The following is a 16,365-nucleotide window of genomic DNA, read 5'->3' as shown; positions in this document are numbered from 1 at the left end:
TGGTTATTCTTTGTGGTGCATTGGCACCAAGATCAACAAACACACCTATACGATATCATCTTGGTAAGCCAACGTAGCGGGGGGAGATAAACCATTGTAGCAGTGGATAGGCAGACGTGTACGGAAAGCGAGAGAAGGCAGACGTGCGGCGGAGAGCCGTCGTGGATTAGAGGTGGAATAAAGAGTTTAGCTATCACAAATTGGCGACTGTGGATGGGTTGCGGAATACACCACGCGATTGGTAAGATTTTGTTCTTTATCGTTGAACGTTTTTTCTTCCAGCGTCAAATTCTGCGGGGCGGAGCCCCTCCGTATGCTTTGACCTGTTACACACACACACAGTGATGCCAAACGGGTCCGGCACCGGAAGGAGTGGTCGAAGAGAGTGAAAACTCACACGCCGTGGCTTCGAGCCGGGAAAATTGGTCAAAGGCCTTGGGCCGGCGACGAGACTTCGAGTCAGAAACGAAAAGACTGGACTCGGAATCGAGTAGAGGCTTCGAGCCAGGTTACAACAAAGGCCCTGAGCCAGGTGTTGGAAAGGCCTAGAGCCAGGGAAAGTTGGTTAAATCCACAAAAAAAAAGAAGAAGAAAGAAATTGAGCTGAGTTGTCAAAACAACAGGCCACCCAGGCTGACAGACATTTCTCTGTAACAGCATTCGGAAAAGTCTGCGATTAAAAGTTCTATCGACAGCTTGGCAACCCAGCCAACTGTCAAGCTGAAAACAGACAACGAAACGAGAACCAGATGTAAACATTGTGTAATCGAAACAATTTGTGTTGTTACAGATAATACATGATTTCGAGTTACCAGAAGGCTTACTGAAACAAGGGTTTCGGGTAAAATCAGATTGACCGGTAAGAAAAACAACATTTGAGTGGTGTAAACTGTAAATACATGAGTAAATGACATTGCAGGACGAAAGCAGAAAAAAGCGAAGTCAACTGAGTGCGCTGTCAACTAGTGGAGAGCGATATCGATTAGCCCAGGTAATTTTTACAGTCTGACGAATGTATGAGAAAAAAGCTGAGAAAGTTGTGATTTCAGCAAGCACCATGGACAAGTTTGACATACCGCCGTTTAAGTTCAAACAAATGCCGCCAAATGAAGTGCGCGAGGAGTGGACTCGCTACAAACGAAACTTCGAGTACATGGCTCTGGCGAACGCAGTGACGAATAAGACCAGGCTGAAGCATATCTTCCTCGCCCGAGCTGGAGTCGACGTCCAAGACGTGTTCAGCAGCATTCCAGACGCTGACGTCGAAGAGCGCCTGGGCGTCGACCCGTTCAGAATCGCTATCAACAAGCTGGACGAGTACTTCGCACCTAAGCAACACGAAGCCTACCAGAGATTCTTGTTCTGGTCACAGAAAATGAAGGACGGAGAATCACTGGACAAGTTTATGCTGCGCGCTATGGATTTGGCTTCGAAGTGTAACTTCGGGAATACCCAACAGGAAGCACGAGACATAAGCGTAATCGACAAAGTCATCCAAATGGCCCCTGACGACCTGCGCGAAAAGCTTCTGCAGAAGGAGCACCTGAGCGTTGATTCGGTGACCAAGACCGTTAACGCTTATCAGTCCGTCAAATTCCAAGCGGGACAGATGGCAGGTCACTCGAACCAGCCCAAACCGTTTCAAGAGGTGAACGTGGTGAACAATGACGCGGCCGGCGCGGTCGGCGAATGCTCGCGGTGCGGCTATCCAGGTCATTTCCACTACGATGAAAGATGTCCGGCGCGGGACCGGACCTGCAAGGTCTGCGGAAATGTGGGCCATTTTGGAATCAAATGCCGTTCGAGAAAAGCTCGAAAGCGCAAGTTCAATGGACCAACTGGACAACGGAAGCGAGTGAAGTTCGAGCGGGTGCGAGCGGTGGACACCGAGGAAGAAGGTAAAAGCACTGATTTTATTTTCACGATCGGTGATGGTGATGAGCTCATCTGGGTGACACTTGGAGGCATCGTCGTACAAATGCTGATCGACTCGGGCTGCGAGAAAAACATTGTTGACAGCGGAACGTGGGACAAGTTGAAAAACCAAGGAGTTTCAGTATCGGACATGCGCACGGACTCCCGAGTAAACTTCCGGGCATACGGACACACGGATCCCCTAAAGGTCAGCCGGGTATTCGAGGCATCCATCGCGGTGGGGGACAACGGTGAACGTGCCAAGACGATGGCAACTTTCTACGTGGTGGAGGGCGGTCAACAACCTTTATTGGGCCGCGCCACAGCGAAAGTGTTGGGTGTTCTGGTGTTGGGATTACCTAGCACTCGTCCCCCAGAGCTGTACCAGATGAGCTGCGAGCAAAAGCGGCCGTTTCCAAAAATAAAAGGCGTCAAGGTAGTCATACCAATTGACCCGACGGTATCACCCGTCGCGCAACATGCCCGACGCCCACCCCTGGCGTTGCTTGATAAAATTGAATGTAAGATTGATTCTTTGCTGGCCTCGGACATTATTGAACCTGTTGAAGAGTACAGTCCGTGGGTGTCGCCGCTGGTTGCCGTGCTGAAGGACAACGGAGAGATTCGACTCTGCGTAGACATGCGAAGAGCTAATCTCGCAATCAAGCGCGAGTCGCATCTGATGCCCACATTCGAAGATTTTCTTCCAAGGCTGAAGGAAGCACGCGTGTTCAGCCGTCTGGACATCAAAGATGCCTTCCATCAGCTGGAGCTGGACGAGTCATGCCGTCAAATTACGACGTTCATCTCTCACAAGGGGATGTTCCGATACAAACGGTTGATGTTCGGACTTTCGAATGCATCTGAGGTTTTCCAAAAGATCGTGGAACAGATGTTGGCAGGATGTCCGAATGCCTTGAACTACATTGACGACATTTTGGTCTACGGCAAGAATGAGGAGGAACACGACGCGGCGTTGGCGAAGGTGATGGACAAACTGAAGGCGAAAAATGTGCTGCTCAACCACAAGAAGTGCGTTTTCAAGGTATCCGAGGTTGTGTTCTTGGGTCATCACATTTCAGGAACGGGTATTCGGCCAGCAGAGGAGAAATTAAGCGCGTTGAAATCGTTTCGAGCCCCGCAGACCGTCGAAGAGCTCCGGAGTTTTCTGGGCCTCGTTACGTAAGTTGGCCGTTTCCTTCCGGATCTGGCCACAGCTACAGCTGCTTTAAGAAAGCTCACGCACGCAGGGGAGAAGTTCCGCTGGGAGCAGGAACACGAAAATGCCTTCCAGAAGGTGAAGCGGTTGATTTGTGATCTGAAGACGTTGCGATACTTTGACAACAAGCTACGAACCCGTGTGATCGCTGACGCATCTCCCGTGGGACTGGGAGCAGTACTTGTTCAATTCACGGACTACAGAAATGACTCGGAGGTGCGGGTGATCGGTTACGCTAGTAAAAGCCTCAGTCCAACCGAAAAGAGGTACTGCCAAACGGAGAAAGAAGCCCTCGCATTAGTTTGGGCAGTTGAGCGTTTTTCGGTGTACTTGCTTGGACGTAATTTCGAACTAGAAACGGATCACAAGCCGCTGGAGATTATTTTCTCTCCCAGTTCGAGTCCATGCCCTAGAATCGAGCGTTGGGTCCTGAGGCTGCAAGCATACCGGTTTGCAGTTAAGTATCGGAAGGGCAGCAGTAACATCGCAGATCCGTTCTCGAGGCTGTGCACGCTGGATGAAGGCGTGGACTTCGACAGCGACAGTAAGTTTCTGGTGTTGGCAATCGCTGAGTCAGCAGCTATCGATACGAACGAACTGGAGAGAGCCTCACAGGGAGATGGAGAGCTGGCAGCAGTCCGCGAGTGCGTCCGTAGCGGCGTATGGAACCAACCTGATGCTAAGCCGTACGAGAGATTCCAGGGGGAGCTCGGCGTGCTAGGAGAATCACTGCTGGTTCGAGGGTCAAAGCTAGTTGTTCCGCGGGCGTTGCGACCGAGGATGCTCGACCTCGGACATGAAGGTCATCCGGGAGAGACAGTCATGAAGCGTCGGCTAAGAGATAGGGTGTGGTGGCCTAACATGGACGGTGACATCGTTAAACACGTAACAGGTTGCGAGGGATGCAGACTGATCGGCCTGCCGAGTAAGCCCGAACCGATGTGCCGCAGGGAGCTTCCGACGAAACCATGGGTGGACGTCGCAATCGACTTCCTGGGTCCGTTGCCGTCTGGAGAATACCTGCTAGTGATCGTGGATTATTACAGCCGGTATAAGGAGATCGAGGTAATGAAGCACATAACCGCTGAGGAAACTACGAAACGGCTGCACAGGATATTCACTCGTCTGGGTTTTCCGGTCACTATCACTCTGGACAATGGCAGACAATTTGTGAGCACACATTTCGATCATTACTGCAAGCAACATGGAATATCACTGAACTACTCAACTCCTTACTGGCCACAAGAGAACGGCCTCGTCGAGCGCCAGAATCGATCCCTGATCAAGCGACTGCAGATCAGCCACGCGTTGGGACGCGACTGGAAAGAGGATTTGGCGGGCTATTTGTTGATGTACTACACGACTCCACACTCAACAACGGGGAAGACGCCGACTGAGCTGTGCTACGGCAGAACCATCAGATCGAAAATTCCCAGCTTGATCGACGTGGAGTCGACTCCTAATGACGAGGACTTCCGGGAAAGGGACCGTTTGCTGAAACAAAAAGGGAAAGAATTGGAGGACAAGAAACGCCACGCCAGACCATCTGATCTACAACCGGGAGACACAGTCCTAATGAAAAATGTACTTCCGGGCAACAAGCTGACGACGGCCTACAGTCCAAAGGAACATGTCGTTTTGAGCAAGGAGGGCGGTCGCGTCACCGTGCAAGACAAGGAGTCACGGAAGGTATACAAACGGAACGTCACACATTTGAAGCGAGTGCCAGTCGAGGCACCGAGCGAATCTTCGGTGGCGGGAAGTGTGGAAGCGCCCCAGGAAGATCCAGTGCCCCCAGTCGAACTCAGACCATCACCGATAGCGGAGGAAGCTCAAGCAGATAATCATTTCAGGAATCGACGCGAAGTGAAACGACCAACTAGATTCAGGGACTACATTGTTTCTCACCTAGTTGACGATTAGAGTTTAGAAAGAAAAGGAGATGTGGTGCATTGGCACCAAGATCAACAAACACACCTATACGATATCATCTTGGTAAGCCAACGTAGCGGGGGGAGATAAACCATTGTAGCAGTGGATAGGCAGACGTGTACGGAAAGCGAGAGAAGGCAGACGTGCGGCGGAGAGCCGTCGTGGATTAGAGGTGGAATAAAGAGTTTAGCTATCACATTCTTGAAGCATTCTAGCTGAATTGTTCACCGTTCCAAGGTAGTCGATTAGATAAGGTAAAGCGGGATACGCATTTTGGAAGGAACCGGTCAAGAAAAATTTCAAATGGGCAGCAGCGGCAGCGAAAGCGAGCCAGAGAGGGTGAAGAAGAGTCTCCTACGTTTGGCGAAGACTCGAAAGGCGAAATCATAAAAGGCGAAAATTCATTAGGCGAAATGTTTCAAAAGGCGAAAATCACATTAGGCGAAAAGCACAATTAGCAAAAAATGCCCATGGGCCCATGCAGGCCGCGGCCTTGGTGCACACGGCCACCTGGCGCGTAGTTTGGGTTTTTTTGCCAAATGTATTTTTTATAAAGCATTTCCTCAAATATTTAAATCAGTTATTACAGATTTTTTATTAATGATGTAACAATCAGAATTATTTTTTTCTGTGTTAACAACAATTTTTTACACCAAAACAAAGCCTCTAGATTACTTTTTGGCACTCCAAAAACAGATTCCCTTCAAAGAGCAAAGTGCTCACTCGAAATCCTGACCGTAGGGGTTTCGACTAGCAGCGTACTGGACTTGCAGAGGTCGTGTGTTCGTTACCCATACCGGAATGATAAATATTCAGAGTTAAAAATGCATAAACATTACACAATAAAACTACAGATCAACCAAACCACGTAAAAGGGCAAAATAAGAAGTCTAAAGTTTTATGGTCCGATTATAAACATAATAAACATATGAAACATATGAAACTTTTAAAAATACTCTAGATGTGTAAACAAACAATACATCCACGAACGAGCTGGATGGATTGTTTGTTTACAATTCGTACTACATTGTCTGAGGAAAGGAAGAATCCTAATCAAATAAAACTTTTTCGCCATTTGAGTGGGTCGTTTTCGCCTTTTGAATTGGGTACTAAAGCCCTATGTCAATTTTTATGTACAACGATAAAAAACAGGATTAAAAACCATTTCTGATCACTTTTTTCATTTTAATGCAATTTTTTTTTTGACAAGACAACATTTTTTCGATGGATCAACTATGGTCCCCTTGGAACGAGCTGTCAAGTAGGAGCTTTTCTGTCAAGAAGGACCGCGAGGTTAATTTTTCAAAATTGATTTAAAAATCCATTTTAAACTCTTTGTGGTCGTACAAAGGGTCGTTGTACTCAGAAAAATAAGCTTTATCGCTCTGAATAATGATATCAGCAATCTAAGCTTCATTTTAGGACCCAATTTGCGCCTTTCGAGATCTCGCCTATTGAGTGATAAAGCTTATTTTTCTGAGTACAATGACCCTTTGTACGTCAGCAAAGGATTTTAAATGGATTTTTAAATCAATTTTGAAAAATTAACTGCGCAGCCCTTTTTGACAGAAAAGGTACTACTTTACAGCTCGTTCCAAGGGGACCATAGTTGATTCGTCGAAAGAATGTTGTCCTGTCAATTATTTTTTTTTTGCATAAAAGTGAAAAAAGTGATCAGAAACGGTTTTTAAATCGTATTTTGTTATCGTTGTGCATAAAAATTTACAGATGGCTTTAGGACCCTATTGTCCAAACATTTTTTTTTGCGTTGGGCGTGGACAATCGCAAACAAAAACTATACCTGTAATGTTCTATACCAATTGTGGAAGGAATTGTTGTCCATTTTTTGAAATTAAATATGTCTTTATTGAACTTTCTTATAATAATTACATTTCTTTTACATGCTAAGTGGTATGGCCTAATGCTTCATCTTTGTTGTATTTTTCGTTTTATTATTAACTGTTCACATTTATTTTATTTACTTTAAATTGTTTTACATTATTGCATTGAATCAAATACATTTGGGAAGAAAAAAAAACACTTCAACAACTAATCCTAACTTAAAACTAAAAAAAAACATTCATTGAAATATTCAAAATCACTAGAACGAGTAAACTACGAACTGTATTTTAAGATGAATGCTCCAAGAGTTCTTACTTGTTCCTGGCGAGTTTTGCAACCACGTAGTGTTGTTGTCATCTCGATGAAAATGTTCAAAAGTTCTTGTGGTGAAAACAGGTCACTACTGCCTTCATCCGTTGATGCAGGTTTGTTTTCCCTCGGTTGTTGACTGAAGCCTGGAGGTGTTGTATTCTCTGGAACTCTTTGCCACTGATTCAACGGCAATGGCTGCAGATTTGGAACCACTCGAGCAGATCCCGCTCCTGGTGATGCCAAAGCAGGAAAATCCACGTCCGTGTATGCTGGTGGTGTTTTGCGACGATTTGGTTGGTGCCTCGTTGTCGCTTGCTGCCGAATTTTTACATACTCAGCTCGTTTTAGGACAGCTCCGATTCTTGGTAGAATGGTCGCCGCCGCAATTGAAGCATTTCACTTCGATGTTCTCGTTGATTGTTTCGCAAGCTTGAGTTTTGTGCTCACCTCCGCAGGTTGCACAACGACTCTTGATAAAACAGTTCCTTCCACCATGTCCAAACTGCAAACAGTTCGAACACTGTGTCACGTCACGGTGCACTGGACGATAACGTTCCCAAGTCACGATGATGTTGAAAATTGCCCGAACTGCTTTCAGCTCAGACGGTGTTGTCGATCCTTTCTCGAGATGAACCAGGTACAGTTGATCACGATACTTGATGTCCTTGTTGTGTCTCGTCATCTTGAAGACTTCGATCACGTTCAACTTAAGAGTTTTGAGCTCTTCTTTCAGCACACTCACATCCATGTCGTACAGGCCTCGGAGGACCTGTTTCATGGGGCGTTTACCTGGATCGTCATGGCTGTAGTATTCAATCTTTGTGTTGTTCAGGAAATCCCGAACGTAGTTGTAATCCTTTCTGGTAGGTAGCAGAATTTTGATTCCATCAGCACACAAGCGAATGGAAGCTCGTAAAGCACCAGATTTGATAAACCCGGTCAGTCACTTTCGCACCGAATCCGATGACGATGTTTTCACAAAAATGGGTGGCAACTTTTCCCGTCGTTCAAATTCTTCCTTCTCGCTCACGTCCACAGGGAGGGTAGCGAACTGGTTTCCAGACGAATTTTGAGCGTCCTTCCTCAAACTGCCTGTCTTTGCAGGTAGCGCTTCGGCATTCTTTAGCATCTTCAAATCTGCCGATCCTGCTGGTGAGGACCGCCTCTTTTTCTTGCCGTGAGGCATTTTTTGCACTTTTTAGCACTTTTTTGGTGTGTGAAGGACGCACGTCTGACTCGCTGCTCTGCTGGTCGCAGACTGGGAATTGTTGTCCAAATATTCACAGCGAAGCAATATTTATATCTTTGAAAGAAAAATATTGTCACTGAAGGCCAGCTTCACGTTAAAGCGGTTCATCAAATGGGCAGCAGCGGCAGCGCAAGCAAGTCAGAGAGGGTGAAGAAAAGCCCTAAGAAATCGCTCCCTCTCCTTTGTTCTGCTGATCGTAAAGCTGTTTCTTGACCCCTTTCCTTCCGATCTGCATACTAGTCTTAACGGTAAATTTTAGTTTTGGTAAATAGACTACAAAGCGAGCTACAAAGCCTTTATTCTTCTAATTAACTGTTTTGTGATGTTATTGTTCCTGTGTTATTTTTTAATATTTTCTCATTATTTTATTTTTTTTAGTTTTCTTTATTCACCCAGTCGGCCAAGGTGGTATTTTTCAAGTCGAGATTTGTCTGATCACGACTTCCGTCGGATGGGGAAGTAAGTGAGAGTGAGAGTGCCAATGTCAAAAGTAACCCCGTTTATTTTTATTGACAAACCAGTGTCAAACCATCGGGGTTTCGGCGTATTTATAATTTAATTTGCTTTTATTTTGATATAAGGCTGTTAAAGACCGGCCCGTGGCTTAATGGCTACGGCTCCCGCCTCATAAGCGGCAGGTTCCGAGTTCGATTCCCGACCGGTCTCCTTGAGATTATTCGACTATAATTGAACTTTGAATATTAACAAAAAATGCATGGAATCAGGTGGGATTCGAACTCACACCTTTGGATTGGTAGTCAGATGCTCTAGCGACTCGGCCACCGAGGGGTTTCGAATTAATTCTTAGTGGTGAAATAATGTCACAAGGTCATTTACTAAATAATACAACAATCCCTCTCCCAACGATTCCCCTACACACACCACACACCATATTCTATAAATAACTCGAAGTGGTTGGTACGGAATGTCCCCACTTCTTCTTCTTCCCCTGATGATTCCATGAAATGTGGGTTCCGTTCATAGAATCTGTCTCTTGCGGTTGCGGTTTTTTTCAAAATACTTCAAAGTTGCAACAAGCTGAAAATAATAAAAAAAAATCCTGAATTTATAGTAATTATTAACAAGTTTAAGTTCGTTTAAAAAAGTTTTTTTTATTCAAATGTGAAAATTCGAGCTTGTAATTTAAATTTTATATATATATATATATTTTTTTTTAAATATTATGCAATTATTGTTTTCTTATATATCCTGTATTGTGATTTTCTTCTCTGATAACATTTTTTGCTATCTTTTATATATTTTATTATTGTTTGTATGCAATTAGGGTTACGAGAAAAAATTAAAATTTTGAAAAATCTTAAGAGATACCCCTGGTTCGATCCTTTAGGCAAAAATAAGTAACTGTGTCAATTTTGAGCCAAATCGGTTAATTGTTAAGGGACGCTTTTTATCGTTGAAGATTGTTTGGTATAAGTCGAAAAATTTATGGGGAAAGGCAGAAATTTTGATATTCTGCCAAAAGGTAGCGTTAAATGTGTCGGATCATTGTCAAGTGTGAGATTCTTATGTAAAATATTATGGCAAACAACTTTGTAGAAGACCGCAAAACGATCCGAGTTAACCCTGACGAGTTATTAATGATTTAAAGAAGACGTTTTTTTTTTCATCAACTTCAACGTTAACCCTTAACTGATTTCGCTAAAACTTTTCACATTTACTTATTTTTGCCTAAGGAATCGAATCATGAGGTTGTCACCCTAATGTGGATCTGGTACGTTTCGCCGAATGTCGTTTCGCCGACGGTCATTTCGCCGAATGTCGTTTCGCCGAATGGTACGTTTCGCCGAAAGTCATTTCGCCGAATGGACGTTTCGCCGAATTGAATAAAAATTAACTTTTTTGAATAATGTATGCTATTTGTTCGCTGCAGTGCCATTTTGTAATTCACTCATGCAAACTTGAGAAGGAGTGACAAGATAATAATATAATAATTTAAAAAAGTAAAGAACGTCTCATGTTTCGAAGAATGCATAAACTCACAGAAATAATACAAATAATTTGCTTAAAAAATTAAGAATGCAAAAACTAACAGAAATTTTTCTAAATGTTATGCTAAAAATCAAAAGAACTGCTCATGTTTGAAAGAATGCAAAACCTCACAAAAATTATAGAAATAATATGCTTAAAAACTAATAATGCATAAACTCACCGAAATATTTAAAAAGTATGCCAAAAATATAGAATGCAAAAACTGACAGCAATTTTGCAAAATGTTGTGCTGAAAATCAAAAGAACTGCTCATGTTTGAAAGAATGCGAAAACTCCCAAAAATTATACAAATAATTTGCTTGAAAAACAAAGAATGCAAAAAAAAATCAGAAATAATCTAAATTATAAGAAGCCGATTAAAAGAACTGCTCATGTTTGAAAGAATGCAAAAACTCACAGAATTTTTTTTTAAAAAATATGCTCAAATACAAAGAATGCGAGAACTAACAAAAAATGTCCAAAATGTTATGCTAAAAATCAAAAGAACTGCTCATGTCAAAATGTTGTGCTGAAAACCAAAAGAACTGCTCATGTTTGAAAGAATGCGAAAACTCCCAAAAATTATACAAATAATTTGCTTGAAAAACAAAGAATGCAAAAACAAACAGAAATAATCTAAATTATAAGCAGAAAATTAAAAGAACTGCTCATGGATAACAGAACGCAAAAACTCACAGAAATAATTCAAATGATATATTAAAACAAGAATGCAAAAAAAAAAACTAACAGAAATTAATGCACAAACTCGCATTTTTTTTTCAACTAGATTATTTTTTAAGCGATTATTTATGCATATAATAATGCATAAACTTATAAATATAACATACTAAGAAACAAAAAAATATTTTTAAAAAAAAATCACCTTTTAGGGACATCATACTTTTTCTAAATATTTTAATACAATTTGTGTCCATTTTATATATTTATTATACGATTATTTGTCAAATCGGCGAAACGTCCCATTCGGCGAAATGACCTTCGGCGAAATGACCGTCGGCGAAACGACATTCGGCGAAATGTCCCGCACCCCCCTAATGTACATACCTATTGAAAGATAAAACATGTAGTTCGTGTTAACTAGAGCATCTTGATACGATTGCATCAAACGGTGTCGAAGATCAACCTCGATATGCCAACGATGATGGATAAATCGCATAGTTTTTGCACCACCAGAGGAGACAAAACGATCCACTTACAACTATTGTAGCGGTTCCTAATTTGAATAATAAATGAGAGTGTCCATCAGTATCCGGTGCCCCTCCGTTGGACAGATTTATGCATGAGGATACGGATTGAATGATTCGTCTTTTGTCGGTGGGAATGCTTTCCGGGGTCGCCCTTTTTTTTAAACTACTCGTTAGTGTGACTTTTATAGTGGAAAGGGCTTTTAAAGGGTGTACCTTTTTTGAAAAGATTTTTTTTTTTTGTAAGAATGTCTTGATTTCAATTTCTTATCAACTTGAATATTTATGATTAGATGGGGTGTCAACAGATGAAGGGTTACCCTCGAACGCCACGGACCACAGCCCACATCTGTGGCGTCCCTCCATAATGGTGCTTCTGATGTGATTTGAGATTTTCCTTTCCTTTTAGTTGGCTGACGCTGAAAAATGCCTTGGGTCCCAGATTGGATGTTGCGGTCAACTGCGGTTCGAATGGTCCCCTGCCATGGCCCGGACAGAACAGCTCTACACGGATGTTACTGATGATTGTGGTCATCTAAATTCATCCGTTTCCTCGCTGACGGAATGACGAAAAACGAGGAGTTCCGTGTGACGACACACGTTTGTCAAACGATGTCCACGAGATGGAAATCATGGTGGTTCTCCTAATGGCGGTCACATCCGGATCTTTACGTTCCAATTTTGTGGTTTTGATGGGTGCGGCCATGACATGTGTTTTTGCGAACTCCGTACCGGAAATGCGGAATGCGTGTGCCAAATGGGTGCTCATTAGGATGCTAGGAGTCATGCCTGCTCCGGTCAGAACTAATTTTACTCATTTGGAACGATGCCAGTTGGAGTATGTCTTTTGGGATGAATTTGTCCCGTGTATATTAATGGGTATTCAACAGAGCAGCAATTCGTTGTAGTTGGGGTATCTTAACACGAACTCAATAAATTTGTATACGGGTTAGCGATACGAAAGCACAGAGATGGCGAAATATGATATCTGATTTGAGTAATGTCATTGAATTATAATTTTTAGAACATTTATAAAAACTTTCCAAATACTTCAAAAGATTAAATATCTAATAATCCTAATCATACACTTTTTTGAAGCCGTCTCTCAAATTTTTTGATGAAATCATGTACAGGTCAATCAGGCGACTCATCATAAGATGCGAATCAAAAAACCATTCCAACTAGTCCAAAAGTTTGATTCTGGGTAGTTAAAAAATCTCATCTCATACTGTAAACCAAACTATTTTGGAAAAGAATCATTTTGGTTGTGAGAACCATGGCTTGATGAACCCCCTAAACGTTGATCAACAGAGTAACTATCCCAAATTCCAACTAATTCCACCACTTCGAAAGTGCGTCAAAACTATGCAACATCCACACAGTTCGTTGTATTTACACGGCATGGTACTAAAATATGCAACATCAGCTTCCATCAGCCATTGCAGACGTGCCATTTTGAGGGACACTTAGGGCACGCGTCCGGGAAATGCCCACCGTTCGAGATGGTGCATGAATGCGATGCTACGATGACGGTGGTTCCGTGATTCCGCACAGCATACAATTTGCTAAATAGTTCCGGCGAAAGTTAACCTCATTAGCAGTTTAGGGGAGTTTTGGATAAATGGCAATATTTCTTCTTCTTATGGACAACATGCTTTTTTTTAAACTCAACTGTAATCTAATAGAACGATACATATTTTTTTTCCAAAATATTCTTTGAAAACCCGTTTCACCCTAAATAACTGAGCGTGGCAACAGCACTGTGCACTTGCGTCGTCATGTTACGCGCGCTAAAACCAAAACCATATTCGAATGAGCATTACGCTCGCAGTCCCTAAATCCACGTGGAGGTCGTCAAGGTTCTCCACCCGATGTCGATAGAGTTCTGAAGTTTGTCTGCGGAATGGCATGAACGTGTGCACTGCGAATTACCGAGGCGAGTGTAGGCGAATATTTAGCGTCAATTTATCAAACCGAGGGTACATAAATCTGCACTTTCTGTGCGTTCATTTGCTCTGAGTTGTGTGTGGTTTTGCAATGAAAACGTGTGCACTTGCCGTGATGTTTGATGGCAACACTTGTGCTGAACAAATATTCGTTATACTCTGGTGTAGGAGTGTAATTTGTTTAGTAGCTTTTAGTCAATGGACTGATACAATTTAAAATAATCCAAATTAGATGCATTATTGATACGTAATAAATTTTTGAAAACTTATAAATTTATCGAGGAAATTTTATTTTAAAAAACATTTTGTAACTGAAACTATTTCCGGCGTTTGTTTAAAAAAATGTATTTTTGATAAACTATCGGTAAGACTTGAAAACTTAGTGAGCAATTCTCTATCAAAACCGGAAATGTATTTTCTTTGTATTTTTTGATTGATATTGTTTTCGAAAAGATCGGAAAATTTCACAAATGGTTCATTTTTAAACATTGAAAATCGGACCATTAGTTGCTGAGATATCGACATATGAAAATGGAGGGTTGTTTGGGTGAGACTTATGGTACGTTCGTTTGAGGGCTAGTTCCGCACTGAGTGCCGCACTCAGAGCTGTCAAAGTGTTTGTTTGAAGAAACTAGCGCTGGTGCCGCACGAGTTTTGCCTCCATCTTGGAACTGAAAGTGCGAGTGCCGCACTCGATTTTTTTCTAGTTTCGTGCGAGTTTCTCGCACACCAACAAACGATGTTTGTAAACATCGAAATCAGCTGTTCGTTCAAAAAAAAATAGGGGAACTATACCCTTTTTCAGCCTATTTCTATTATCGGCCTATCAGCACTTTGTTCATGAATTACGGCTTTAATAAAGTGTTTTTGACTGTTCTTAAGTAATAAATAGCTCAAACAAAAGTGAGCAAGCAAGTCTCCATTGTTGATACATCTGAAAATATTGATTTAATAGCGGAAAACGGTAAAAGTGATGAGAATTGGTCGAACGGCTTAGAGTGATTAAAATGGGCATATTTCCCCTACGAGAAGCCGATTTTGTTGTTGTTTTCGATTTGTTCGCGTGTGAATGATGGAAAATTGGACAAATTGGATTGCGGTTATCAAAATTCCGGTAAGTATCTTTTTAATTATCATGGTTTTGGTTTTTTTGACCACGGAATCGGTTCCAGAAGGCTTCCCGAGCAAGAGGGAGTATGCTACATGGACTTTCGGATGGTTTTGCCGGTTCCGTGGCCATCCCTAGAGCATCCCTCTGCGCAAGAGTGATAATGCCTCATGACCTTCCGGAAGGGTTTTGCCGGTTCTGGGACGTCCGGAAAGGGTTCCCTACGCAAGAGGGGGGATGATTTTTGGCCTTCCGGATGGGGTTTGTCGATTCCGTGGCCATTCTGAAGGTTTCCCTGCGTAAGAGTGACGATGCTTGATGACCTTCCGGAATGGTTTTCCCGGTTCTGTAACCATCCGGAATGTAAAATATAATAAATTATTAAAATATTTTCCTGTATTTTCTTCCGCTCAGCTATTACGACGACTGGACTTTTCGCTGGGGCGATTTTCGACCAATTCTCATTCAAGGACCCGAAGAAGCCCAAGACGGAGGAGGGCGAGGGTATCGGGCAGGTGCCGATGCGGAAGATTATCGTGGTGGTGCAGCGGATGGGCGACTACGTACCAAGCGGATTGCACGGGCTGCTGGAGCACACTCTCACCATAGATCACTGCACCGGCGACAAGTGGTACATGTTTAGGCGAGTCCCATTTTTTTAATTCGCTAGTAGGATTTTTAAAATTTCTTTCGACATTCCAGATTCTTCGAAAAAAAAAAAAAACGCCGAGGCCAAAAACTTGCAGCGCAAGCTCAAATCGGTCCTTCAACCGTCGCAAGCAGTACCCTTTGGAACTGGTGCTGACACCGATTCGTGAGTTGGACATGCAAATCTTCTAATAGTCAAAGAAACGTCTTGTATTCGCTTTCCCGTGCTGGACGAGGCAGACCGTAGCTGGACTTGGGATTCAAGGGCCACCAGATAAGTTGAATCGAGTGCTAATAATAAAATTGTGAAATAATTTGCTTTAAAATATATACTTCTGCGTAAAATGACTTGTTTTTATTTATTCTTAACAAAAATTAAATTTTACTATTAAACAGCATTTTTCATTGTAAAATTTACAGGAAAAAGTCGTTGTTAAAGCACTGTTGAACGATGTTTCAAATCGATAAATTCAACATTAAAATAACAGCGAAGTCCACTGTTTCCCATACAAAAAAAACTTCGTTGTGAATACGCTTAACCAAACCGCTGCGATTGACATGCGGCGCGCCAGGTTCCAGATCAATTGATAATCTCGGACATTCGCGGCGATTCTAACGAATTAGTGAATCAATAAGATCAGAAAAACTGTTCGTGTAATTTCTGAACCATATGGTGTTATGTTAGAGATCATTAAAAAAAATAAGAAAATAAACAAATCGATGGATACTTGAAATATTTTGCGATAAAAAGTCGGCTTTCCCGCCGTGGACATAGTCGGGATGGACCAGCCAAACGTAGTCCCGGAACAAAGCAGTAGGATAAACGGAATGAACTTGTCTTAACTCAATTGAGCAAAGTGTTCCATCCAGTACGTTTTCCATAGTATCTGATGGCAATATGTACCATGCGTCGCTACAAATAAATCTATAATTTTAAAATACAGGCAAAAATGCCAAGCATTGCAGAAACTACAATATATTTAAAAAATTAAGGAAATCCA

At 42.4% G+C, this 16,365-nt stretch overlaps 2 protein-coding genes across 3 annotated transcripts; both read left to right on the top strand.

The window, feature by feature from the left end:
* Positions 1-15: 15 nt before the first annotated feature.
* LOC120417612 (uncharacterized protein K02A2.6-like) lies at positions 16-3,102 on the top strand. Of its 2 annotated transcripts, XM_052710166.1 has the most exons (4): positions 16-241; positions 791-859; positions 920-991; positions 1,050-3,102. In XM_052710166.1, the coding sequence occupies exon 4, from the start codon at positions 1,058-1,060 to the stop codon at positions 3,098-3,100; it is 2,043 nt and encodes a 680-aa protein (XP_052566126.1). In that variant the 5' UTR covers positions 16-241; positions 791-859; positions 920-991; positions 1,050-1,057; the 3' UTR covers positions 3,101-3,102. The 2 variants fall into 2 exon arrangements, with proteins under 2 accessions (XP_052566126.1, XP_052566125.1); XM_052710165.1 differs by having other exon boundaries at positions 16-859.
* Positions 3,103-3,197: 95 nt separating this feature from the next.
* LOC120417637 (uncharacterized protein K02A2.6-like) lies at positions 3,198-16,043 on the top strand. Its single transcript, XM_052709893.1, has 4 exons — positions 3,198-3,211; positions 3,337-4,999; positions 14,641-14,722; positions 15,131-16,043. The coding sequence occupies exons 1-4, from the start codon at positions 3,198-3,200 to the stop codon at positions 15,376-15,378; spliced, it is 2,007 nt and encodes a 668-aa protein (XP_052565853.1). The 3' UTR covers positions 15,379-16,043.
* The last annotated feature ends 322 nt before the right edge of the window (positions 16,044-16,365 follow it).

This window comes from Culex pipiens, chromosome 3 (genome assembly GCF_016801865.2).
Source record: "Culex pipiens pallens isolate TS chromosome 3, TS_CPP_V2, whole genome shotgun sequence".
NCBI classification, from domain to species: Eukaryota; Metazoa; Arthropoda; class Insecta; order Diptera; family Culicidae; genus Culex; species Culex pipiens.
This window is presented reverse-complemented; position numbering and strand designations above follow the sequence as displayed.